The 26,807-nt window shown below is 42.3% G+C and overlaps 1 protein-coding gene, 1 long non-coding RNA gene and 1 pseudogene across 2 annotated transcripts in view; 1 reads left to right on the top strand and 2 right to left on the bottom strand.

Moving 5' to 3' along the window:
* Zswim6 (zinc finger SWIM-type containing 6) overlaps positions 1 to 9,262 on the bottom strand; it is a 180,957-nt gene extending 171,695 nt beyond the window's left edge. The window contains exon 1 of the mRNA XM_063258220.1: positions 8,551 to 9,262. Coding sequence (XP_063114290.1) covers positions 8,551 to 9,205 — 655 coding nt within the window. The 5' untranslated portion in view covers positions 9,206 to 9,262. The remainder of the gene's footprint in view (positions 1 to 8,550) is intronic.
* Positions 9,263 to 9,571: 309 nt separating this feature from the next.
* On the top strand, positions 9,572 to 11,058 carry LOC134478103 (uncharacterized). The gene is made up of 2 exons (XR_010050497.1): positions 9,572 to 9,653; positions 10,002 to 11,058. It is a non-coding gene; the product is annotated as an uncharacterized LOC134478103 (long non-coding RNA).
* An 11,515-nt stretch (positions 11,059 to 22,573) lies between these two features.
* Positions 22,574 to 22,658, bottom strand: LOC111754819 (U2 spliceosomal RNA; annotated as a pseudogene).
* Between the last annotated feature and the right edge of the window lie 4,149 nt (positions 22,659 to 26,807).

Raw genomic sequence — 26,807 nt, 5'->3', positions numbered from 1 at the left:
ATATCAAATGTCTCTACTAGGAAAAAGTAGTATTAAGTTTAAAATACATAGTGCTTTAAAAGAATCTTAAGGGGCTGGGGATTTAGCTCAGCGGCATAAGCACCTGCCTTGCAAGCAGGCGGTCGTGAGTTCGATCCCCGGTACCGATAAAAAAAAAAGAATCTTAAAATGAGATAAGTATGTAATTTCTTAAATAATACTTTCTGAACATATTTTGTAGCATATATATTAGATCTAACCTGTAAGTTATTTTTCTTTCAAAAGTTCAACTTCTCATGGAGGTTGAACAAGTAGCACCCACCACAATCATCTTCCAAAGCTGAATACATTCATGAAAGACATTGCTAAGCTGCACATGTAGCTCAGTGGTATAATAAGTGCTTATCATTTGTGAAACCCTAGGTTCAATCTCAGACTGGGGAAAAACAAAAATAGACATTTTTAAAATGCAGTGTTTTTCAAGTTACACTTAAAAATACACATTCAAAATCACAACTACACTCAATTTAAAATTCAGGTCACTGTGAAAGTCACTCTGAAAAAAAAAAAAAAGTCACCCTGAAAGTAGACAATAAGATCACTAGAACAGGTGATGGTGTATCACTGGCAGCAACGCTTGTTAAGAGCACAGCTCAAAGGGGTTCTGTCTGGCTCTGTTATTACTAGCCTGAATGGCCTTGGAGAAAAGTTACTGCATATGCTTCAGTTTTCTCATCTGTAAGATGAGAATAATACAGTCCACCTGGAGTTGTCAAATACAAAGTACACAAAGAAAGGAAAGCAGTAAGTAGCCTATTAAATCTTAGCTGGTACTACTCTACTATTAGTAAATAATGTTGGAATAAGAATTCAAGCTAGGCATGGTGACCCACATCTGTATTCCCAGTACTATGGGAGGCTGAGACAGGAGGATCACAAGTTCAAGCCCAGCCTGAACAATTTAATGACCTAGTTAGACTCTATCTCAAAGTAATATTTTTAAAAAGGCTGAAGGTACAGCTCAGTACAAAGGTCCTGGGTTCAATACCCACAACCACACACAAAAGAAAAGCCTTACCACAAATCATATTCCACTAGTTCAGTGAAGCCTTACCCTAAATCATACAGAAAATCTCTCGGATTACTACTCAAGGAACAGTTCTACATCCAACAGAGTTCTGTTTGTATTATTTACTGGTCATAAGGAGGATGCACACTGACAACAGAGCGGTAAGAAAAAACAAGTCAAATGCAGTATGGACATTATTGTAAACATGCTAAATTCAGACTAAATATTTGATTGGATATTCATTTCTAGTACTCTTCCTAAGCAGTTTGAACTGTTAAAAAATTCTTAGTACACGAGTGTTCCCATACACTTGTTTATATTCACACAGCTATTAGAGTTTTGTACAGGTAGCAAACCTAACTAAATTTTCCTGAACTTTACTCTCATAGCATACAATTTCCATACATTTTGCATGCTGGAACCATTTCTGAATTGCAGTCATTAGAATTTATCCTGAAACAAAAATGGTATCTTAGAATACTTTGATAACATTCAATAAAAGGTCTCCAAAACTCTATATGTTTGTTCTGACTTCTCAAACTACCAAACAATGCAAGTGCATAGGAGAAAGCCCAAGTGACAGAAAAATAGTTGATGTTTTTCCATTTACTGTCCCTCTCTGGACAATCTGCTGGACCTCAGTTTTTTCATTTGAAAAATGGGAAAAGCTCAATGTTAACTTTTTATCTATAAAAATCTCTTAGCTCTATGAGTAACAACATAATAAAGGGGTATTTTATTTATAATAGTTTCTCCGATGGTACACCTATACATATAGGTCACTTGAATATGGTTGGAGTGAAATATTCAAATTAGACCTGGGATCATGTCTCCTCTTTTGTGGAGTTGTGAATCTCGTGAAATACACCATAGCTGAAACGAAACTAGTTACCAACCTAAGAATTGTACAGATACAAAACATTTAGCCTACCTTTACAACAGATTATCAGTTGAAAGTTAACAATCCAAAATTCAAAATAAGCAGTTTTGCAACCTAGTGTCTTCAAAGCTTTATTTTTGCTTGATGAAAAAAATTAAGGAAGCATTCTATTTTTAAAGAACTGAAAACCACGTACAAAGCATATTCTTTGTAGCACAGAGCACTGAAAGCAACAACTAAAGACATTTAGATTTTTAAAATAAATCCCACACGCTTATTCCTGAGAACTGAGTTAGGACAGAAGTGACTTTCTCTTTCCATTGAACAAAACTAATATTTTTCTCCAAATTGTCATTGATAATTGATTTGATTGATATTAACACTAATTTCTGGGAAGGCAGTAAAATCTTCCCAACCATTATAAGGAGAAAATAGCTCATATTTTCAAATTTAAACTAGTCCTCAAACATCTAAACAAAGACTAACAAACAAAACAAAACGAAAAAAACTAGGCTATTCTGAGAAAACTCCATTTTTAAATGGTAATTTTGGGGAGGTTAACCAAAAATAGTTTTGAGGGTCTCACTCACAATCTGCTTTTGGCGGGGAAAGGTGACTTGTCGTAATGTAACAGTTTAAAGTAAGTCAACAGCAGTTTAATTACTGCCCTATGAAAATTTCTAAGACAAAATGACTTTGTTTTTTCATATGCATTAGTATATATCTAAGTGAACAAAATAATTTCCTTCACTGAAAAACTGCCTAAAATAAAAATGTAATCACATACTTTTAAAAGAACAGCTTTCTTAGAAAACACATCATTCTCCGATATCATCCTGTGCAATAAATGTATTATTTGCTGAAATCATATATTCTTAATTAACCGCTTAATGAGTTTGAACAAGAAATGCTGGTCTGTATTTTACTATGTGAAACATTGAAATAGCAATGAATTACGAAAAGACGTCTAAGGTATACATGTTAAAAATCAAAAGAATAAGGACTTTGACTGGCAATAACTTTTTATTAAAGGATTTGTTTCACATGCATCCTGGTGGGTTTGTTTTGTTTTGGTTGGTTGGTTGGTTTTTTGTACTGGGGATGGAACTCATGACCCAGTGCGTGCCAGGCAGATCCAGATCCTTCTGCTACTGAGCTACATCCCCAGCCCAATCCTGGTGTTTCTGAAAAAAGAGGAATCAAAGTCTCACATCTGCAAAAAAGAATTAAATTCAATAGAAAAGGGAAAAAGATTAGGATGGCCTTTCCAGTTTAAGGATGTACTCATAGCACAACTGTGAAAGAAGAAATGACAAGACTGAAATAAGAGCAGAATCATTTGTTTAGCCTAAATCTTCAATTCCACCTTTCCATTACTGTTAGCCTTTGGGTCATAAAAAATATACTATCCATTGAATATTCTGTATTTCTGCATTAAACCAATACCAATTTTTGGAAACAAAGTACCTTAACAAAACACCAAGTACTCCTCACCTAAATAATGAACGCTTAACTTGGCTTAGAACATCACAGAGGACATTTCAGGTACTAAAATACTTTCAAAAATCAACTGCAAGTAAATATCTGAACTCATCAAAACACACACACAAGACTAGTTTCAAAATTTCCTGTATATACTGTAGTTTTACCCTTATCAAAAGGTAGAGGGTGGGCTCAGTGCCAAAGCACTTGCCTAGTACGTGTGGGGTCCTAGGTTTGATCCTCAGTACTAGGGGAGAAAAATGGCACAGAATGTATAATATCCTATACAAAATCATTTTAGATCATTTAAATCTTGAAAATACATTCCGTAACACATACTATCTAACCAACATACATCCAATTCGGAGAACATATTGGGAATTACATCTCTAGTTACCTCTCAACTGTAAAGAAAATCAAAATACTCCAATAAATGCATACTAAAATTTTTATTCACCTTAATTCTAACGATTCCCTTTTAAATCCTTGTCACTCAAAAAAAAAAAAAAAAAAAAAAAGAAGACAAATTTTTAAGTCAATTATCTGAAAAGACCACAATAAGAATGTGTTACAGTTGTATACGATGGTGCACGCCATCTCAGCACTCAGGAGGCTGAGGCAGGAGGATTGTAGTCTGAGGTGATCCTGTCTCAAAAAACAAAAACAATAAACAAAACATTAATAAAACCCCAAGCAATATTCTTTCTTCTCAGAAACAATAAACAGAAAAAGAAAAGTATAAATTTGCTTAAAACTCATTTCCTAGCATGATGGCACATACCTTTAGTCCAACCACTCTGGAGGATGAGACACAAAGATCACAAATTCTGCCCAGGCTGAGCAAGTCAGCACGACCAAAATAAAACAACAGTAATAATAATAATAATAATAAAAATCAATTTAAAAGGTGTGGCGATGTCGCTCAGTGCAAAGGTCCTAGGTCAGCCAGTACCACTGAACAATAGAAACTCATTCCTTTTCAGCCTTCTCATTCAAAAATCAAGACTTTTTGTTTTGCTCTTAAATTGAATGTTTAGTCACAAATAAGGAAACTCTCTAAAAAACCCAAATGGTGAAACTAAGTCTTCACAAAGGAATGGTACCCTCACACAACAGTCAAGCGTGCACACACATGTAGATGCTGATTCCCCAAAACAATGTAAATTCAAAAATCAAGAATAATTTTCTAAGTTTACTACAAAATATATGCTTCTAATAAAACACCCAATAATATGACAGGCCTAAACAAGTAAAATCCACTCCTCCAACCTCACCCATTCAGTTGACTGCTCTTCTCCAGAATTACTGGCTCTCCCTCCAAAAGTCTCTTGGGAGGCCTTCCCCATGTCTTATGAATTGACATAGGAGTCTCTTCTTTATTTTAAACACAACTTGCAGCGTATTATGAAACTTTCTATTGGATTTAAAATGAAATATAGAGGGGATAGGGAAAAAACAATTAAAATATTATGTACATATACTAATATCCCATGATGAATGTATTTATGCACAATGAAATTTTTTTGGGGGGGTTTTGTTTTTTGTCTTTTTCGTTTTTATCAGTACCAGGGAGCGAACTCACGACTGCCTGCTTGCAAGGCAGGCACTTATGCCACTGAGCTAAATCTCCAGCCCCACAATGAAATGTTTAAATTACATCAAAAGTAAAACAAATGAAATATTCTAGTCACTTTTCCTTGTTACATAAATCTTTCACTTTTCATGGTTATATGGTACTCCACTGAGTAGTTCCTGAACCTTTCTGACAGAAACTTCGGTTGATTCCAGTTTTTCAGTATTGCAAACCATACTGCACTGCTATAAAAAACATCTTTATGGACTACAATCAGTATTATCTGTTGATAAATTCTATAAAATGACACAAGAAGATTCTGTTAAGTGTGAGGGCAAGAAGCATTCATTTCTCCTACCTCCCTAATCAATTCTGGTTATATTACTATCTAGCTCTTTTTAGTCTTTAACAATGTAGTAGATGAAAATGGAATTTCATTTATACTTAATGTAAGAGCGAAAAAGAGCATGTTGATTAATCATTTCTTAGTCTCTGAAATGTGTTGTCTGCTTTCCTGCTGTTATTCATGTTTTTTGACCAATTAATAGTTTTCTGCCCCAGTTTGATCAAATACAATAATGTATCTGTCGCAGTTAGTTGCTTATCTTGGTTTATTGTGGTGTTTTCAGCCCTACAGAAATTTTAAACTTTTAATTCAAGTAAACTTATCTTTCCCTTTATAATCTGAGTTTTAGCTTATTTAAGGGAGAAAGCTTTTTTGCAAGCAAAAATTTGGGGGGAAACCATCTCGATAGTAACTTCTTAATCATTACTTAAATAAGGCTAATAATATTTACATAAAAGCACCTATGGAGGCAAACCCCTTTCAATATTGTTTAACGAAAATCAATCTACTAGTTTTTATAGCTCTTCTATAATCAACCACCAATTAGATACTGCTTACAACTAGTATACCAAAGGTGTTATTACTTTTAAACTTCTTAAAATCTAAGGGCTGCAAAATAACTACCACACAGACTTAATTCCTGACAAGCCCAAAGCTCTTGGCCCTGAATCCTTAATTTTTAGCAGCACAAATGTAAAATAAAATTCACAATTCGAATAAGCCCTACCGTAGCTATAATTCAGTCCTCTCTACAAAACTCAATGGCTACTTCCTGCAAAAACAAACTTAATTGTGCAAAAGCAGAAAACTGCTCATAGTGATAACACAGTATTCGTCTTTTCCGGTGCAGACTGTGAAACAAAATACATCCCCAAAAAACCGACCTCAAATCACAATTATAAAGTAAGCCGCTACGTGAATTAGTATTCCAATCCAAACTACCGCTTCAAGGGAATTAGGTCCCGAGCTCAGCCTTCCCATTCCCAGCCCGGGGGGAGGGGCAGCTCCTGAGTGCTCTCTCCTTCAGTGCCAGCTGCCAGGCGTTTAACAGCCTCCCGTCTCTATGCTGACTAGCACAACCACTGCAACTTGGAAGTTAAGGAAATTGGTAACCCAGAGGGGAATAAAAGAGTATTTTCCACGATTTGTACAGCACTTGTTTAGCACGTATGTGTTTCCCAAGTGGCGGTTAACCCTTGAAGCTGCACTAGGTCAACTCTTCAAACTCTTCACACCACTTCACACCCACCACTGCCAATTCCATTCAGTGGCTTCCCTTCCTTTGGAAACTATTCAGATAGTTACTATTTTCTTTTTACAACTACTCACCCAGGCCTCTTCCACTGATGAAAGCAGGCAAAGCCCACGCTGTGTGTCTGTCTCCTAGAGAAGATTGCATCTTTTATTTATCGCCCGTTGGCTTTATTTTCACAGTGAATTCCTGGCTTAAATGCAATCAGCCAAGAAACCCTCCCTATGTGCTCTCCTGTCATTCCTCATTGCTTGCAAGCAGAGTCAAGCACAGAGGGGGAAAAAAACACCTCAACACTGCCAACCAAGCCAAAAAAAATTCACACTCCAGTTTATTACACTGAGAAACCATAGATGCCCTTCAATCCTCAAGGAAACTAGCAAAGAAACAAAAAAAAAATGGCTACTTGAAAAAATGCTAATTAGATGTTAAAAGAGAAAAGGAAAAGAAGGATGGATAACCTCAAAGCACCCCTCCCCCCAAAAAAGGGTGCTGCGCACAGAAAAGGCAATGCTGGGGGCTACCTTTGAAAACACATGACCACACACAAAACCACTGCAGATTGTGTTAGAATTCAAGTAACCAAACAGGATTGAAACAAATTTTAATTCTTCTAAGGCACTTTCCATACCTCCAACCAATCCCAAATAAGACGATAAAGGGAAATGACCACAGTTAAAAATCAAAAGAGAGAAGACTCCCCATCTATCCCCATTCATCTGGTACAGCGTTGAGCATGCAAGTCCAAGGAGACTCATATGGGAGGGGGGTTAGAAAATACACCACTGGCACTCAGAAGAAAAATACAGGGAGTGTGGAGTCTCACTACGGTATTGTTCATTTCAGTTTAGTTCAAACATTCCCACCGCTAAGACTGGAAAAGGTATCTTGGCAGAAAAAAAAAAAAGGAAAACATTTTGGGGGTGGAGGGGCAGGGGCGCTTTTAAACTCAGCATTTTGGGATATCTCTCATGGTCTGTCAGAGAAAGGAGGGTGTGCAGCTTTAAATCACAAGTCCCTCTCTCTCGCCTTTGTCAAATATCTCCTACTTCACAAGCCTTGAAAAGAAATGAGACTCTTTTGTTTGCTTTTCCCTTTTCGCGGAGGGTAAGAGAAAATGGAAATGGGCACAAATAAACCTGGAAAAAAGAACAAAGTGCGGGGTCGCGCCGGGCAGCCGCTCGAGGGACGCTAGAGCGCCCCGCCAGCCTCCGCCCCCGCGCCCGCAGCCCAGCAACCATCCCGGGTGCCCCGCGGCTTGCCCGGAGGACAGCGCCCCGACCCTGCTCGCATGAGGTCGCTCCTTCCACCTCCACCCTCCACGGAGGGGCCGGCCGGCCCACCGCCGCCGCCGCCGCCGCTTCACGCAGTGCCCGAGAAGCCAGGAGTACAAGGAGCGCGCACCCCTGCGAAGAGCGCTCGGGAGAGCTCGCCGGGGCCCGACTGCGCTGCGACCCCGGAGTGCCTCGGCCGCTCCGGCCGTCGGGGCCAGGGCGGAGCGGCGGCCCAGCGACGTTCCGTGCATTCCCCTCCCACAACTCGCGGGGGGAGAGGAAGAAAGAGGAGCGGCAAAAGCCCAGGAGAAGGGGCGAGCGCCGAGCGGAGCGGCCCGGCCCGGCTTTGCCCGGCCGGCATTGTCTGCGCGACTCGCGCCCCCTCCCCCGCCCCGCACGGCCCCGCCACACACCCTCGCCGCGCCGGCGGCCCCCCGCGCCTTTGTCCGCGTCGCCCCCGAACTAGGCGAGAAGCCCTCTAGGATGCGCGCCTGAGGAGATGGACACAGCGGCGCGGGCCGGGGGCGCCTAACCCGCGGAGGGGCGAGTCCTGCTGATTCATTTCCCACTTGCGCCGCCGGGAGACGGGGGCGGGGACCGGCTGGGGGACCTTCCGAGCCGCGGAGGGCGCCGGGGAGGGGAGCCCGCGGGGGAGGACGGACGGACCGACGGCCTGCGGCTGCCCCGTGACTCACCGACTTGCAGGACGTTGTCTACGCAGCCGCTCTCCAGCAGCGCGATGCCCCGGCGGAAGGGCAACCGCGTCTCGTCGCCGCCGTCCGCCGCCCCAGAGGCCCCCACCGACGGGGCTCCGGTCCCCGCGGCGGCAGCGGAGGCGGCGGCGGCGGTCGAAGTGGCGGCCGGCGAGGACGAAGAGCCGCCGCCGCCTGCGCCACCCGCCCCGCCGCCCGCGCCACCGGGGCCGCTGCTGTCGTCGCCGGGGCCGCCCGCGGTGCCGCCGCCGGTGTTGAAGGACGAGTACATGCAGATCTCCCGCTCGCTGCGGGGAAACGACCAGTAGACGATGCGGCGCTGCACAGGCTCCGGGATGCGCTCGAAGCGCTCCTCCACGCGTTGGAAGGGCCACTTCTCCGCCACTCTGCGAGCCGCGATGTCCAGCAGCGACTCCGGGCTCTGAGTCTTCCCCGGCGGCAGCAGCCCCAGCGCCGCGCCGCCCCCGCTTGCCGTCGCCGCAGCCGCGCCGCCCGCTCGCGGGCCCGGCCGACAGGAAGAGCTGTAGCCACCGCCCGCCCCGCCGCCGCCACCGCTGCTGCCCCCACCGCCGCCGCCGCCGCCCGGCCGGCAGCAGAGCCGTTTCGCGGGAGGAGGCTGCTGTCCGCGCTCCGCCATGACCGCGCCGCTTCTAACCCGACAGCGGAAGTGCCTGGACCCTATAAACGGCACAAGGAAGCGCGACACGCACACGCCGTGGCGACGCCACGCTGCCATCTAGGGCCCGCCGCTCCTTGTAAGGGCACGAGGGGTGTGGCCGCCAACGTGACGTCAAGGGCGAGGCGGGGCTCCGATAGGGAGAACCTAGGGAGGAGGCGTGGCCTATGCAAATCACTGGACTGAAACATAAATAGAGCATTTGGCGGACACGGGGGCGGCGGGGGTGGAGGGGTTGGTGCCGGGTGGGTTGTGAGAATGTCAGGCCGCTGTGACGCGGAGGGCGGGGCTCGGGGTTCCCGCGGGAGGAGGCGGGCCGCCGGGTCCAGTCCAAGGTGGGTAGGTCCTTGCACCCCCAGCCTGTTCAGCTTATTCCTCCAGTTCCCTGCCTCCCTTTGATGTCGGACAAGTGAGGACGCGCCTCGTGGGTCGCAGCGGGGAGGGAAGAGGAGCGGGGTGTACTGAGAGGAGGGTTCCGGGCTAGGTGGGGGGCGGGGCCCGCAACCCGATGCCCCACCCCCGTCAGCCTGCCCGCGGGGGAAAAAGCCTCTAGGCGGAGGAGGCGCGTTCAAAACAAAGAAATGCTGCTCCGAGCCCCGGGGACTCGAGTGGAGAGGAAAGCGGAGGAGGCGCGGCCGCGGCCCCTGCTTCCCTTCCAGTCGGACCAGAGGAACTCCCCCCACCCCGGCCGCGACTGCGGCGCTGGGGGCGGGGAGGAGGCTGTGCTCGGTGGCTGTTTTCCACTTCACTTTTACAGACCCGGGTGGGGAGGAAGAGCGCCTGCCTCCCTGACCTGCCAACCTGCAGCGCACCGAGCCACGAGCCCCGCGTCTGCTCTGGGAGCCGTGCCAAGCCGAGCTAGCTAGGTACTCCGTGCTCGGATCTGCCTTGCCGCTGCACCGCGCAGTCCCGAGCCGACCGCGGCCGCCCCGCCTTGCACTCTCTCAGCCCCGCCGGCCAGGAAGTCTCGGGGAGCCGGCACCGCGCTCCAGACCTCAGGTCCTGCAGCTCCGGGTGGAGCACACACCCGGGCCATGGACTTAGCGAGCGCACCTTTGTGAGTACACACGCCGCGGGGGCAGGCGCACGGCCCCGCCGCCTGCAGACTGGAGCCCGGTGCGCGCTGGGGCCGCGACCCGGCTACGACCTCGCTCCCGCGCTCCCTGCCGCCTGGCGGCGTCGGGACGGGTCGTCCTCCCCTGACGAGGCCACGGGAGCCGGGCAGTAAGAGAGGAGTGCAGAGCGCCGGCGTGGGTCTGCAGCGGGGACTGCACTCCTCCGAGGTCAGGCAGATCCTGTCCAAGCCGCAGATTTAATTGCCATGTTAGACACCCTGCCTCCTTGCCCCACCTCCTGTTTTTACTGTAAACAGTGTTAGAGATACTGTCCGGTTGTTGAAGATAAACCGTATCTCCCTTGACACCTTCGCGTCTTCTCAGGTTATTGGCTGTTACCCACAGCCGGCCTCGTTGCCTGAATAGAGCACTACTGGCGTTTTAAATAAAATCTCGAATGCAGGGCCAAAGGCGGCGGAGACCTTAGCTCTTCCTCGGCCCTGCCCGAGCTCCTGGCTGCAGGTCCCTGGAGATGGGACGCTGGCCGACTTTCCTTTGCTGCTTGTTAGGAAAATTTTGGTGACATTATGTTTTTGTATATCGGTCTGATATTTTTCTGGGCACCTCCTCAACGCCTAGGAAAAAGCCTTGGCAGAGGACTGGGAAGATCTTCAGAAGCAAATGGATGGCGAAGTCTCTTTCCTCCAGTTGTTTCATTTGTAGATCTTGTTAAAAATAAAACTAATTTTAAAACATGAATGACCGAGTCGAAAAGACCGTTTGAGCTCTATGTATTCTGCCCAGAAAAACGCATCGTGGTAGAATTTAAGCTTGGATAATTACCAGGCATTTTCACACGTACACAGCAGGGTTTAAAGATGACAAAACCAGTGCCCCTAGAGAGGGTAAATGACTCATTCAGGGCTGTATAGGATATTAGTGGAAGAGCATTAGTTAATTCACACTAAACAGGAAAATAGACACCTTAAGAGGTGCCTTACCTTTATTTCCATATTACAATGAACCAAAGATTTAAGGCAGCGCCCTTCTCTGGAAGGTGTCTAGTTTAGTTCTAATTAAGGAACAAATCATGGTCTCCAGCTGCTGTATCTGATCCAGTTTATCCTGCAGTTTCTGACACTGGTCTCGCCCTCTTGAACTGACCCTTGCACACACACACACACACACACACACACACACACACACCTTTCCCTGACTTGCTGCTTTCCCACGACTGTATTGAACTTGTCTTCTTGTACCCATTTTTAGTTTCTCTTCCTTCAAATTGGTTAACCTACACCCTACAACCTATTGTGGTCCTCTGTATTTTTGGTGACCCACCCCTGGAGAATTTTCACCACTCACCCCAGACCTTTTTCCCAAAGCATTGTCTGTCAACAACTCATCTCTTGCGTTTGTGTGACCTTCCTGCAGAGTACAGATTCTCTTCTTTCTCTTGAGTTTTTATGGTTCTGTCACCTGTTCCCAGGTCCCCAAGCTATATTTCTCTTTAACTTTGGCTCTTGCCTGTGACTCTCACGTTTTTACTTGCTGTGTTGCCTCTCCTGGCCCTTTTTGCTGCTCACAGTCAATTATTCCTCCTCTTCACTCTGCAAGAACCGCCTCACTGGTGTGATTGTATAGCCTTTCCTCCTCCAAATCCTCCTCCACCCAGCTGCTGCGCTGACTAAAGTACATTTCTGCTGGTGTCACCCTCCTGCTCTGAAGGCTCCCTGCTGCCTACTGAAAAAGGCCAAACTCAGATCTGATGTCAACCAAACCCAACTTTCCAGTCTCTGACTAAAACTCAAAAGCATATTTTCCAGTTTTCCCAACAGGAATTTTATCTTATCCCAACAGAACTTCTCTACTCCCCACTTTTGCTCAAGACAAGATGTTACTGCAGTCTGCATTCACATTCTCTCTGTGTGCATCTCTCTTTCTCTCTGAATCAATCTCTCTGCCTCCCTCCCTCCTCTCTGCTTCAACTTGTCAAATTCCTACCCCTTGCTTCAAAGATTTGTTCAAATACTACTTCCTCTGGAAAAATCCACCCAGTGTGATGTCTCTTCTGGACCTCCCTAACCCTTTGGATCTTTTTTGTGATATTTGTACCAGGCTGCACAACATCACAGTCATTTACTCTTGCCTGAGCCTTCTCACTGAGCCTTCTCACTTCCCTGGCAAGGAATTCTCAAAGAGTTGGGAAGATTCCTCCTTCATCTCTGTAGTTCAAGTGCCCAGCACTGCACTGCAGGCTTCTGTGACCCTAGAAATTAGCTACACCCTTGAGCCAAGTGATGCTGTGTCATCATTGGCTGTTGCTTGTGCCACCTCTCATTTTTGAGGATTTATAGTGTTTTCTGTACTGTTCATGTAAGGCATTACTAAATTTATAATTGCCCTTTCCAGCAGGCCTCTACCCCAGGGACTAAATCAGGGGTAGAATTGTCTCAGTGTTTACCATTGGGCAGTGGTAAGAAATCAAAGTACAGAAAGTCTCCAGCTTTCAGATACAGTGACTCATCACATCACATCATACAACATTAGCCAGTGTGGTCAGGGGCTAGGCTCACAGGCAGACTTCATAAATACTACTCCTGGTAGCCAAACTGATGTACTTAAGGAAAGAAGAAAGAGCTTCCTGCACTGGTCCAATCCACCTGGCTCCTGGCAGCTGTATGCGTAAATAGAGGGATGGAATGGCAAAGGGATTTATTGAAAAAGAGCAATAAAGTCGACTCCTAGCCAGGAATCTAGCGTGACTCCTCCATTCTCTTCTAATTTAAAAGTGAAAATTTGAATTAAATGTAACAGGCTTATCAAATTCCTGGAGCAGTAGTTTTTGGAAACCCCTATAAGAGCACCAGAGTACAAGGCACACAACTTCAGAGCTGATAAACAGAAATTAACGTGGCAGGCTCCCCACAAGTCTTCTTTACATTAAAGTTTGAAAACTGCCCTTTTGTGGCAAGAACACACAGTCCAGGTGCTTGGGAGGAAGAATGCAGAAAGAGAAAATGACTGCCTCACCACTATTGTTACTCATTCCAGTTAATTAACACAATAATTTGTCTTTAGTAGGAAGATTCCAGGACATGGAAATTGGATTAGATCTAAGAAATGTAAATTCCTCTGAAGATGGACACAGTGGTATGTGCATTTCTATGTTTTTTTTCATACAGGGATATATTTTTATAGCTAAAGCCAATTATGTTCTGTAGAATATAATTCAATTGGGCCGAGGATTTAGCTCAGGGGCATAAGCACCTGCCTTGTAAGCACAAGGGCATGAGTTGGATCCCTGGTACCAAAACAAAAAACAAAAACAAAAAAGAATATAATTCCATTGTTTAGAGGGGAATAAAAGTCTAAAATAGCTTATTTAACCTTAGGCATTATTCTCCCAGTGGAAGGACAAAGAATTTAACACTGTGACTAAAATGAACAAAGAATGAGAGAGTAGCAGTAACAATCAGTGAAAAATGTTCGATAATAAGGGAAAGTGCCAAAAGAGTCTATCTGACCACTCATTTCCTACAAATACACTCTTAGGCAAAAAGAAGTGGGCAGGGAATGATCAATCCAGAATTGATCAGTTTAAAACAGTTGCTCCATCTTTGAAGAAGGAAAAAAATTGGTTCATTTTAACTTCATTAAATCCTGGAGAATCAAGCCACTACTATCTTACTATTGATGTTTTTAGAGAGCATACATATAGTTCTTTACAAACAGTAATTTATTTGAAGCCACAGCCACCCTTATACAAAAAATGAACGAAGACACTGAGGCTCAAAGTTATATGGCTCCTAATCAAGCAGATACTGAAATTCAGTCTGTCTAGCTACAAAGCTGGAACTTTTTCCATTATCCATTATTTCCCAAACTTGCCAGATTGTAAGAATCACCTGGAACTCTTGTTAAAAATATAGATTTTTCTTTACCTTTTCTATGAAGACTTTGACTTGTAGGGCTGGGGTGAGGCTTGAAATCTTTTTAACTCATTATTTGGATAATTCTTCAAAATAAGCACAGTAGGGAACAAAGTATTTCCCACCACATTGTTACTCACTAACCCACACTGTTCCATTCGTTATGATGTACTCTTTGAAATTTTCTCGAATTCTCAGAAAGTGTATTCACCCCACTGATCAACAATCTTTTCTACCCTATTCCTCAGAAAAATGTGTTCTGTTAAGATGAGAGCCTTTAAATTTATCAAGAATTTTGAAAAATAAATGATTACATATAAACATGTATAATAACTCTGGTTGCCTCATACTTTGTAATTTGGACAATATTTTCACAACCTCTAGAAGTAAAAGGTAAAAACTATATAAAATCTCTACAATTTCAGTATTGTGAAAATGGGAAAAAAGGTCTTATGAAATGAAAATGTCTCAGAACTGGAATGTTTACCAGGCCTCAAAACAAGCTTACAACCTAGTGGAAGCCAAAACATTTAATTATAGCTTTTAGAGTTTCTCTTTCATTTTGCAAGGTATATTATTAAGATTATCACAAAATAAAAGAATTATTTAATTGCATAATGTAAAGATATATATATATTTCAGGGTTTACTTGTATTAACTGGGTAATCCCGCTTTTAAACATTGAAAAAGTGATGCTATAGAAGAATTATAATTTAGAAAATGAATGATTTCCTCAGAATTACATCAACTTACCGTTTCATTCTTCATCTCTATTATGTGATACAGTACAAGAAAAATACATTTAAAATATTAAATGCTACAGTATGAACACATTCACTAGTGGCCAAAAGAAGAAGGATATATTTACAGAAAATAATGTGGTTCCAGAAATCATTTTTGCGGGGCTGGGGATTTAGCTCAGCGGCATAAGCGCCTTCCTTGCAAGTGTGCGGTCATAAGTTCGATCCCTGGTACCAAAAAAGACCAAAAAAAAAAAAAAAATCATTTTTGCAAGCGTATAGCATGAACATTTTCCAGAGTGATCCAACAGTGTTCTGTTCATTCACATTCCTACCTGGAAGAACTAAAGTAGAATTTAGACTACCAAGTAAATTTAGGGGGCACCTTAGGTGTAGATAAAGCTTATTTGCATGAAAGAGATAAATGTCAAAACTAAAGTTGAAAATGTGAAGATCAAACTTTAAAATGGATTTATTAAGGGTATGTTATCACCTACAATATTTATAAATATTTAAGAACTCACTTCCTGTCAAGAATAGAATTATGACAATTCAGATGTGGAAAGTGTCACTTTCAGTGACTTTGTTCAAACCTAGAATTAGATAACTTGTGAAAATGAAGAAGTTGCAGCAAACATTGGCACATTGGACATTTTTTTCAACATGAAATCTAAATTAACATCTCCACGGAAGCATACTACAGGAAAACCAGAGCTCTGCAGGAGCTTTGTGAGAACATCCTAAATACACAGCTTACCCAAGAGGTGATTTACTTTTTCAGCACCAGAACTCCTGCGAAGTTTAACCTTGCAGACTAGATATCTTTCTTTCCTTTTTCTTTTCCTAAGCATATTACAAGGGCTTATTATAAGCACAAAGAGATTCTCTAAGATGTGCTGTGGTATTTAAGGTTGTCTGTCTGTATCTAAAGGCTCAGATTGATTCATTGTTATTTTTGTTTGTTTGCTTTTGGACTTGTTTTCTGTTTTGTGCTGGGGGTTGAACCTTAGGGCCTGGCCCACACCCACACCCACACCAACACTCTACCTCTGAGCTATATCCCCAGCCTTTTGCTGCTTCTGTTCTACATTTTCTTTGATTTATTTCTTTTCCTTTCTCCCTTCTCCATTCATCTTACTTCTTTTACTTAGTGTTTATAGTTTTTCCCTTGTTTTTTGTTTTCTTTATAGTTGTGCTGTTCCGTTATTTTTACTTATTGTCATATAAACACCAATAACATTCTTTCTCTTCTGAATTTTTACTTCCCTTTGGCTGTGGCATGAGAATACAAAGACACTGCTTGTCATAATTGTGTGTAAAATAAAAATCAATTGCGTCCTTCATTAAACACTACCTCTGTTTCAAATATGCACAATCTTTGTGATACTTGTTTTGGTTGCAGGCAGACTTCCTGGATCCTAGCTGGGGCTCAGATAATGGGGAAATTTTTAAATGTGTCAACTGGTTTCTGAGAGGTTAACACATGGTGATAATTGTATTAGTTGGCTTTCCTATTCCTGGGACACAATATCCAACACCCACAACTTAAGAGAAGTTTAAGTCAGCTCACGTTTTAAGTGTGGAGTCCACAGTCTGTTGGCTTCAAGGCAGAAATAATATGATGGAAGGCACTGCTGAGGCAAGCTGTTTAATCCATAGCAGCCAGAAAAAAAGAGAGAAGGGAAGTGCTTTGGAGAATAATAAACCTTCCAAAGGCATAGCCCCAGTGACATACCTCTTGCCACCAGAGCCTAACTCCTAACAACACTTTAGCCGTGTGCTCATCAACCACTAATCCATTGATGAGTTTGGAGCACACATGACCCAGTCACCTTCCCAAAGCCACACCTCTTAATATGTGAGACTTTGGGGAGGCATTTTAGATCTCAACCATAACAATAGTCAAAATCCATGATGACTCTAGATGCCTACCAAATTGTCATGCATAAAATAGTGTATATTAAATATGATTTAGGCTTAAAGTATTTCATAAAATTACAACCTGTGGAAATTGGTGCTTCGCTTCCAGAGTCTATGACAATATTCTGAGAGTTCAGATGAACAGGAAGCTGCTGCTGCCCCCGCCCCAGGTACATTCAGTTACGACTTCAGTTCTCCCTGGCATGAGGATGGCTGCAGAGCAAATCTTTGATGTGCTCATCCTGTGAAAGGCAAGGCTATACATTAAGGAATGGCCTGGCCTGCCCACCTCTCCAACGGGCCAGGCAAAAGCTCATTCCCTTCACTTTGGGGCTCTGCCAAAATGAGGCACTCAGGCCTGCTCTCAGTTCCTTGAACACTCATTTCCTCCAAAGAGCTCTGCCCAAAGGTTCCCTCTGCCAGGATGTGCTCCTTCCCTGTTCCGTCCCCCACAGCCTGATTTTCTCCTCCTCAGCTTAATCACACTTCCCTAGGGAAAGCCTGGCTACCCTGCCAGGTCAGTTTGGCCTATTACATGCTCCAGCAGTTATACAGACTTCTCCTGGGAGCCCTTATCTGAGTTGTAATTTTTCATTTAGTTGTATGTAGGATAGATAACCTGGAAAAATAGTAGGTGCTCAATAAATATTTGTTCACTCTGCAGAAGGGAGGGAGCAAGGGCACTTCAGCTAGACCGGCCTCCACATTGTGGTGAACATCAAGGTGAGCCAGGAGAGCAATTTCGAACAGCTTACAGTCATTCAATTGCCCCCACAGCCTGTGAGTCTTTCCTTTCAAGAAAAGAATAAAATCTACTGGATGAACATTCAGCAGCATGGTGTAAAGCTATTACTGCTACATTCTGGAAATCATCACATTATTCCAAGCAAAGAAATAAGAAAATCTTCCCAAACAAATGTCAAAAACTTTACCACACTGTCATGCATGCTGCCTGTAGCATTTGTCTTTTGTTAATTTTTCCCCCCTGGCTTTCATCTCAAGTGTCTCTCAAACTTTGGCAATTTCAGGCCTTCTAGTTACCATGGGAATAGGAAACAATGATCTCAGAGACTAGGAGTGGGGATATATCACTCTTGGGGTTCCAGAGTTTTCAGCCTTTAAGAGTATTTGTGCATTAAGGGAATGTGGATTTGAAATCTATGCTTCTGTGTCACCAAAGCATATTTACTTTTGTGCCTATAATGTGTTAGGCATTGTACACTGCCAGGAATTCCTTCACCATAAACTGCTATTTAGAAAGTAATCCTGCTCTCCTAGATGTGGGTTCTCAGCTTTATCCTTAAGTGAAGTTTACATTGAAGAACGTGGACTACGAGCTCTGTGTGAAAACCTTTCCTTTTTCTTCTAGATAACCTGCTTAACTCCAGATATTTTATAGATCCTAGACATGAGACTTACCAAGAACCTTACTATATACACTCAGTTGTAGTTGTTTCTGTCTGTATTTCACAGATAGACTTAAGTATCTTAACTTCCAGGGCAGAAAATAAACATTTTATGTTACTTTTGTTGTTGCAGTTCCATAACCTTAATAGTTAATAGTTGCACACATTTCCAATAAATTTGAAAAATAGTTATAACTACATAAATTGGTTTTAACATGTTAGAATACACTGTATTATAATAACCCACACCTTATGCCACCGAAAGCATGGAAGTTCTCTGAATGAAAGATACGGAGTTTTCTAAAAAATAACTTTTGTTTGTTTCTGCATGGAAATTCAGACTGCTGGCCTCTCTCTCTCCTTTAGGGATTCATTCACTATTAAATACCTGATGAATTGCACCCCACTGCAAGTCCCCACCGCATCCCACCGTAGACTACTTTTTCTCCCCTGCAATTATGGCCATAAGCATACCCAAAAGAAAAAAAAGAATATGCAGAGGAGGGCTCTACCAAAAAGGTATGTATATTTGAGAAAGGCTAAATCTTCAGACTAAAGATATTTCTTGATTTCCCATTCAGTCATTAGAGATTTCGTTCTTTTGTACTTCATGAGACCTCTTTTAAAAATATCAATCAATATCATTCAGAGGGCTAAGACCGGAAGTCATTATGGGCTTATACTCCCAAGGGATTCTTTAAGATGATTCAGTGCCAACCCATGTAGAGAACTGAAGTCAGGATGGTCCTGGAGGGTGGAGCTAGTAGGTAGAGGGAATCTGGTACACTTGGGGGGGGGGGATGCTGAATGAATTTTACTAGTTCCACCTTGGATTTCACACCTTCAATTCATGAACTGCCCTTGAAGATGTCTTTCTCCAGAATCCTGTGTTGCATATTTGCTCTTCTTGCCTGGATTTTTCTGTGTGTATGTGGTTGTGCTTGCACGCTATAACTATGTGGGAATGCCTGTTTCTGTCTCCTAATCTTTCTTTGTCATATGACACCAGTTTGTTGAGCAATGCTAATGACAAAAAATTAATTCAGATTACTTGTTGGATGATTTAGGTTTTTTCAGCTTCATTAACAGATAGTCACTGCACAATGGATTATTCAACTAGGTTTTGCAATATGCCTTCAAGGTGGCTAGACTAACTGGAAAGATGCAAGGGACGTTAGGAGAGGATCACATATGCACAGCTATTATGCTTTTTGTGGGATCTTGTGTTTGTCTGTGAACTGTCTGTGCACATTCCTGGCAGCTCCCCTTCCATATTCTCCATGCACCGCCTCTTCCCAGCCTCTCCTGGCTCTACCTTCAGATCTCGCAGTTACCAAACCTTCCAGCCGGGAATGCAGGCTGAGTTAGGCCTAGCACTGTGCCGAGAGGAGTATCCCTGTGTGCCTGCAAGTGAGGCAACCCGGCCAACTTCACCCCTTCAAGGTCAGAGTAAAGCTGGGAGGTGAAAGATGTGTGGCCAGAAAGCAGGGAAAGGTGCCGCTGAGGACACAGCCAGGTGTCTGGCTGCCCTCGGAATATGTTTCTTTTGCCACACCCTGAGGAACAAAACATCAGTAACAGAGACCTGACTCCCAAGCCAAAGTCACACATGAGCTTTCTCCAACCCCTGAAAATATTCTGGTGGGACTTTTGGTTGGCCTGAGAACAAATGAAAGACCCCCACCCCACCACACACATACACATGCAGAGCCCCCCAACTCCCAACACTAGCTCTGACCAACAAAACTCAGTTTAGCTCAAGTGACAGTGATTTGGGCAGGGTACTGGACACAGGCCCTGGCATCCACAGCCAAGTTCTGTTTTTGCAGGTCTAACACAAGCCACTAACTCCTCTGGCCACACAGAGTGCTCTATAAGTAGGACCAACCCTGTTTACCTTTGACAGGAGCCATTTACAAAGGCTCCTTGGGTTTGTCAGGGGTTTTCTCTTAACATTTGTCAATGACCATTGTCAGGTGTTGCTAGGGTTCCCAGAGAAAGGTTTCACTTGATTGGCTAAGCAACTGTTTTCCTCAACCAATCCAAATGCTGTGCCTGGGGGGGGGGGTGCTTAACAAGATAGAACAATATCAAGCACAGACAGACGCCTTCCGTATACTAATAAGGCGTCTGGAAAAATGGAATTATAGTGTGTAGGAATCCCTTGCCCCTCCACAGCTCCAGCCATGTCCTGTTTGCTACTCAGAATGTTACAGCATAAGTTAAAGTCATTCCCACTGATTGGAGGATATCAAGATTTCAAAGCAGGCGAGTAACCATCCTAAGGAGGAAGTAAAACTCCTTGCTCATTGTGTTTTACAGCCGTCCTTAGTAAAACTGCTGAATTGTAATTTAAAATATTCCCCCCTTTCGAATAAGTGCAGCCCTTAAAAACAGGAAGTGAGAAAGGCACACACGTAATGTCAACTGAACATTCACAGACCTTCTACCACAAGGAAAAGTTGAAAATCACAGAACAATCCTACAGATTCATTTTAGAATGATGACAATGAGGGTAACCATCGAGGGAGGCATTATGCCTCTGGCAGCACTCTCTGGGGCTGAAACCTGAATGCCAATTAGGAAACAAATGAAAGACAAATATTAGCTTGAAGGGAAATTTGGATCTGGCCAGTTCATAGACATTTGGAGATTCAAATAGACCTTATGGTACCTAATAAAGTAAGAGCATCCTCGATGGTAGCAATGGCTGAGCCCTCAGAAAGCATCACTGCCAGGAAGCCAGATGTTTCTCTCAAACTCTGATGATAGAGCAGAAACAAACACCATAATCTTGCCTGAAATGTAAGTCAAGCTGCTGTATAATATTGGTTCCCTGTCCAGTTATCAGTGAAATCACAAACTTTTTCATTTTTATGCCAGTTTTTAATTAGCTACAAGAAAAGTCTCTTAAATCTTTCTTGCCAGACTCTGCTCTCAGACCCATAACAGAAAGAAAAAAAAAAAGAAAAAAGATGGAGCTGCCACTCAAGAATATTAGTGGAAAGAAGAAAGGGCAGGAGGAAGGAAGAGAAGAGGAAAAATAAGATGTATCAATGTATATTTTCTATGCATCCATCCTCTACCACCCACAGCCCCTATCCAGCCCCTATCCAGCTCATGAAGGACCCCGTGATCACATTAGGAGCTTTAACTTGGTTTTAGACTGAAATGGACTTCAGAGTTCTACAATAATGTGTGTGATGTATACATTTTTGAAGATGCTCAAAGTGGGAGAAAAGATTCTAAGATTGGGTAGTTTCACCTTCTATCTCCACTGATCTAAAGACGAATAATCTTGGGGAGAAAGTTATTTTGGAGGACCACTGGCCCCAGGACTGCTTCATCATCCTCCCACACCAAGGTCAGGTACTTACTTTGTGCTACCTACACTTTAGGCCAGTAGGGCCCATGTTGATTGGATTTTGCCACAGATCATCTAGTGTCTTAGTGGAGACTATTAATACTTCCATGGGAAAGAAAGTTAGAGAATGTTGTGTTAATTCTTTGGTTACATGTGGTGCTAACTGCACTTGTTTGTGCTCTTGGCAATATCTTAGGAAGTGATTTAACCCACTTACATAGCTGGGCATAATTTGTCATATGTCTCACACATTAGCCTCATTTATTTCTCCCTTCTGACTACCTCAATCATGTTTGACTGTTAATTACTTAACCTCAGATTAAATAGTAAAGATCACCTATTTAAGTTTCACCCCATTCTTTTCCCGAGCTGCAGTTTCTAGTAAAAAAGGAATAATTAAAAAATACCGAGGAACAGAAGAAGCAAACAGTCTTGGATAATCTACAAGTAAAGACAATAATTGGAGATCACTAATGATCCCTAGGAGCAGATGGAATCAAAGAGGGAGCTACTCAAGGCAGTCTGCATGAAGGGTGGAGAGACCACATTCAGCCTACAACCCCAAGATAGTATCTGGGGGGAAATCAGATCAAAACACCAATGGAGTTGGGGTGAAGATGATGTTAATTTAGTTTTCAAAATGTCATGTCTCGATTGAGTGTTCTTTTGGTCCAAACAAGAAACAAAGAGAAAATTCAAACAGCTTAATGGACAAGAAGTTCTATTGGCAAAAGATCTGAGGTAAAATCTTGGGAAAGGCTTCAATGTGCAGTCGAAGAACAGGCCAGAAGATAACTACATCCCTCTAGTTAGCTTCTACTTTTCCAAATCCTGCTTTTTTCATAGGAAACTATTCTCATTTCAGGCTAATCTTCATTTTGTGCCATGCCATCACTGACACCTGCATCACTCTGTGGATTTCCTTCAAAAGGTTTAGTTTTTAAACAGGTAAGAACCGATATTCCACTTGATCTTAGCCAAAAGGCCAAAAAGCAATGAGGTTTAGTTTTTAAAAAGCTTCTTGAGGATGACTTTTTCATTCATCTGTATTACACATTCAAACTATTTACAATGCAACCTTTCAATAATATGTGACTTATAAAAAGCCCATTGATTATATCAATAAGCCTACAGGCTGATTTGATTGATTTGATTATGGTTTTGTCAGCGGTGGCTCTTTCCAGCCATCCACACCACCAGGCAAGTTAGAAAACAAGTCAAAGTGGGTGATCCACAGTTGGCTTTATCCTCTGGGATGCTCTTGAGCAGTTTTTACAGGTTACAGGTGTCTCTAGTTGTTCCAATAGATGTTTCTTAGGCAAAGTCGTTTATCACACTGGACCCAGGAAAACTTTCAATTTTCTTGAACCTTGATTTTTGGGAAAATCACTTATTAAGATCCATATGCTTTGTTTTGGTCACTAAAAGCAATATCCACAAAAGAAAAAATAAACCAGACTGTATCAAAATAAAAACTTCTCATCAAAAAGAGATCATTAGGGCTGGGGATTTAGCTCAGTGGCATAGGTGCCTGCCCAGCAAGTGCAAGGTTGTGAGTTCAATCCCCAGTACCACAAAAAAAAAAAAAAAAAAAAAAAAAAAAAAAAAAAAAAAATCATTAACAAAATGAACAGGAAAGCAATAGACTGGAAGAAAATAATTTCAAAACAAACATGCCTGGGGCTGGGGATCTAGTTCAGCGGCATAAGCACCTGCCTTGCAAGCATGTGTTCGTGAGTTCCATGCCCAGTACAAAAAAAAAAAAAACCACAAAACGGATTGATGGCTAGAATATGTTAAGAACTCTCATTTGCTAATAAGGACAAAAATTTTTTTGTGTGAACAGAAAATGAACAGGAACATTGCAAAAGAATTGATATGAATGGCAAATATGCACATGTTAATGTGCTTAGTGTTCTTAGTTATCAGAAAGATATAAATTAAAACCACAATTACCCGCTCTATCTACCCATCAGAATGGTTTAAAGTAAAAGGCCCAACAACACTAAATGTTGGCAATAAACTCTCATCCACTGTTGGTGGGATTATAAAATGGTACACTCACTTTGGGAAAAGGAAGAGCAGTTTCTACTCAAATAGATCACCTGTGATCTAACAATTACACAGGTAGGTCTTTTCCCAGGGGAAATGAAAGCACATGTATATCAGAAGATTTGTATAACAATGTTCACAGCAGCTTTATTCACAATAGACAAAAACTGCCCAGATGTCGATCAAAAGAAAAATGGATATACCAATGGTAATGTAGTCATACAGCGGAACAGTGCTCAGCAGAAGGACTGAGCTACTATTACACACAAAAACACAAGAAAATCCCAAAAACATTCAGACTCAAACCCTTTGATCCCTTCAAAAGAATTCTAGAATCAGCAAAAACTGATCTATGGCAATATATATATATATATATATATATATATATATATATATAAAGGAGTTGCTTCTGGGCTTGGGAAAGAGAATGGGGACAAGGTTTAACAGGAAGGAGGCATGTAGAAACTTTCTGGAGTAATGAAAATGTCCTAGGTGAGGATAGGTGTTTGGGGAGCTGGATATATATTTATTAACATTCATAAACTGTGCACTTAATTTTTATCTTTCAATATATGTAAACTTTACATCAAAACATTAAGTACTGAACCAATGTTTTTACATGGAAATTGAGTGATACCTACAGTTTTTGCTTGTTTGTCTCATGGTACTGAGGCTCAAACCCAGGGATTCATGCATGCTTGGCAAGCACTCTACCACTGAGCCACATCCCCAGCCCTACACTTTATTTTTAGATACATGAAAACATAAGATGGATTAATGAAAGAGGGGTGTATAAGGATATATGTATAAATATACCTGTACAAATATATGACAAAGCAAGAATAGTAGATTTTTAATGGTAGAATCTACAGGTATATGGAGTTCACTGTAAAATTCTTTCAACTTGGTGCATATTTGAAAATATTCACAGTAAAGTGTGGAAAAGGTATGTGCCTTTTTGGAGGGTAGACACTTCAGTCATTCATTAAGTCTGAATGATTCCTTTTTCCTCCCTTTTTTGTAGCAGGAGTCAAACTCAGGCCCTTGTGCTTCCCAGGAAGGTGCTGTGCCCCTGAGCTATATCGCTGGCCGACTTCACTTTTTTTTTTTTTTTTTTTTTCGTCTTTTTTGTTTGTATTGGTACCAGGGATCGAACTCATGACTGCCTGCTTGCAAGGCAGGCGCTTATGCCGCTGAGCTAAATCCCCAGCCCCTCCGACTTCACTTTTTAATGTCTGTATTAACAGGTCATAGAAAAGCTGAAGGCTGGGGTTAGAAGAATCTCATATCTGCCTTCTTTTTCTTTTCAAATATAGTTTTTCATAGCTTTTTATTAGGTGGACAAAATAAGCCAAGAAATGGTTATTATAAAAAGAGGGAAAGACTTGTGATTTTAAGAACAACAGCAAAACTCTTACTGTCAAATATTGAATATCTAAAGTAGGCACTCATTCCAGACTTTGTAGAATCAAGAAATTAATGGAAACACTAAGACTGCATCCTCAGAACCACTGAGGAATGATAATTACAGACAGTATTTTTGGAGCAGACACATAACCTTGAGTCCCAGGATACCCTCGAAAGCACTCTAATAGTATGCTATTTGTGGAAGGTTTTTCCACCTTTAATAACAGAGAAATAATGTTAGAAGGAAAAGAAATTATTTAGCCACAGGGGTGTCATTATTGAGCTTCAGCTGAAGGCCCCCTTAAAAGCATCCATATGGTAAAAGAATATGTTCCCCACGAAATCAAAACTGAACACATCAGAGACTTTTGAATATTTTTTTTCTTGAATCTTAAAATGGATTTGTGCATATTTGTGAAAAGTTTTATGATGTGCTATCTTCCAAAGTGAATGATTATTTATAATTCATAAAAGACCCAAGAACAAGAAAATTTTCCCCTTTTATTAGCCCTATAAAGTTAGACCAGCTGATCTTTTAAAACATATTACAGACATCAAATCCTCCTTATGGCTGAAGTTTCTCTCTTCAGACTAAATGGGAAGAGGCAGCACTACTGAATCTGTTCCTCAAAAGCTGGTAGGGTCCAAATCTCTTTTGATTAAATGTTAAATAAACAAAGCATCACTCTCCAAGCCAGTCACTAAAGACACAGAAGGGAAAATGCTTGGAATGTTAAACATACTTTTAAAATCTTGCACAGCCTTTGTAAAATATGATGGCATTTTAAAAATTGGATTTTCTTTTCTGTTTCCAGCATTTAACCGATCTTGGGACACAGTTGCCACATCATTTCCTTTCAGCTGCTCCTGACTCTGTGAGTCAGAGCCCAATAGCATGAGTAAGAGTGACTTAGGTCAAGGAATGTGGGCACCATGGACTTGGGCCCGTTGCTGGGAGCCCGGATGCCAGCCTCACCTGCTTATCCCTCACTAGTCGTGATAGCACAGAAAGTTACCTCCTTTGAAGTATCTGCTTTCCTAGTTCACCCCGCTTAGGTCACTTCTGCCTCCTCTGCTCATGTGCCTGCTACCCACATAAGAGAGTTATATAGAATCTGAGAGTTCTTAGTTAAATATGGAAATAGCAAATGGCTTTGCTTTCTTTGAAGTTGTCTGCCCTCTAATATTCTAGATGAGCCTTGTCAATTCTATTTTAGAATCTTCTGAAGGTAGAAACTGTTTCTGTATCCTGACTTTTAAATGCCTTGACTTAAAATATGGGTTGCTAACTGCCAAACACAGAAGGTCAAGTTCACTTACAGAACTTGGTCAGAAAGAACTGTCCCCTCCTCCAGTTCTATACCATAACCCTGCTTTCACTGCTGCCCACAATCAGTGATTTCCAGTCGGTTCCAAAGTTCCTGATGCATCATTATATAACACAAACGGTAACCCAACATCTGTGTCTCACATGGCCCTCTCCATCAAGAAGTGCACTTAGCCAGTGCCAGACCCAGGGACAGAGACACACACATGAGAACCCATGACCACTGCCTGTCAGGAGTTTATAGTCATGCAACCCTGGGGACACTGTCACACATGATGCCATGCCAGCTCTGAGCATAGGTAACTTTCTGTTGTCACTTCACGAGGGCCAAACCAGCCAACAAACAAACATAGCTTTGTC

Source organism: Cavia porcellus, unplaced genomic scaffold (assembly GCF_034190915.1).
Source record: "Cavia porcellus strain 051 isolate PalLab524CR breed Dunkin Hartley unplaced genomic scaffold, mCavPor4.1 scaffold_11, whole genome shotgun sequence".
NCBI classification, from domain to species: domain Eukaryota; kingdom Metazoa; phylum Chordata; class Mammalia; order Rodentia; family Caviidae; genus Cavia; species Cavia porcellus.
This window is presented reverse-complemented; position numbering and strand designations above follow the sequence as displayed.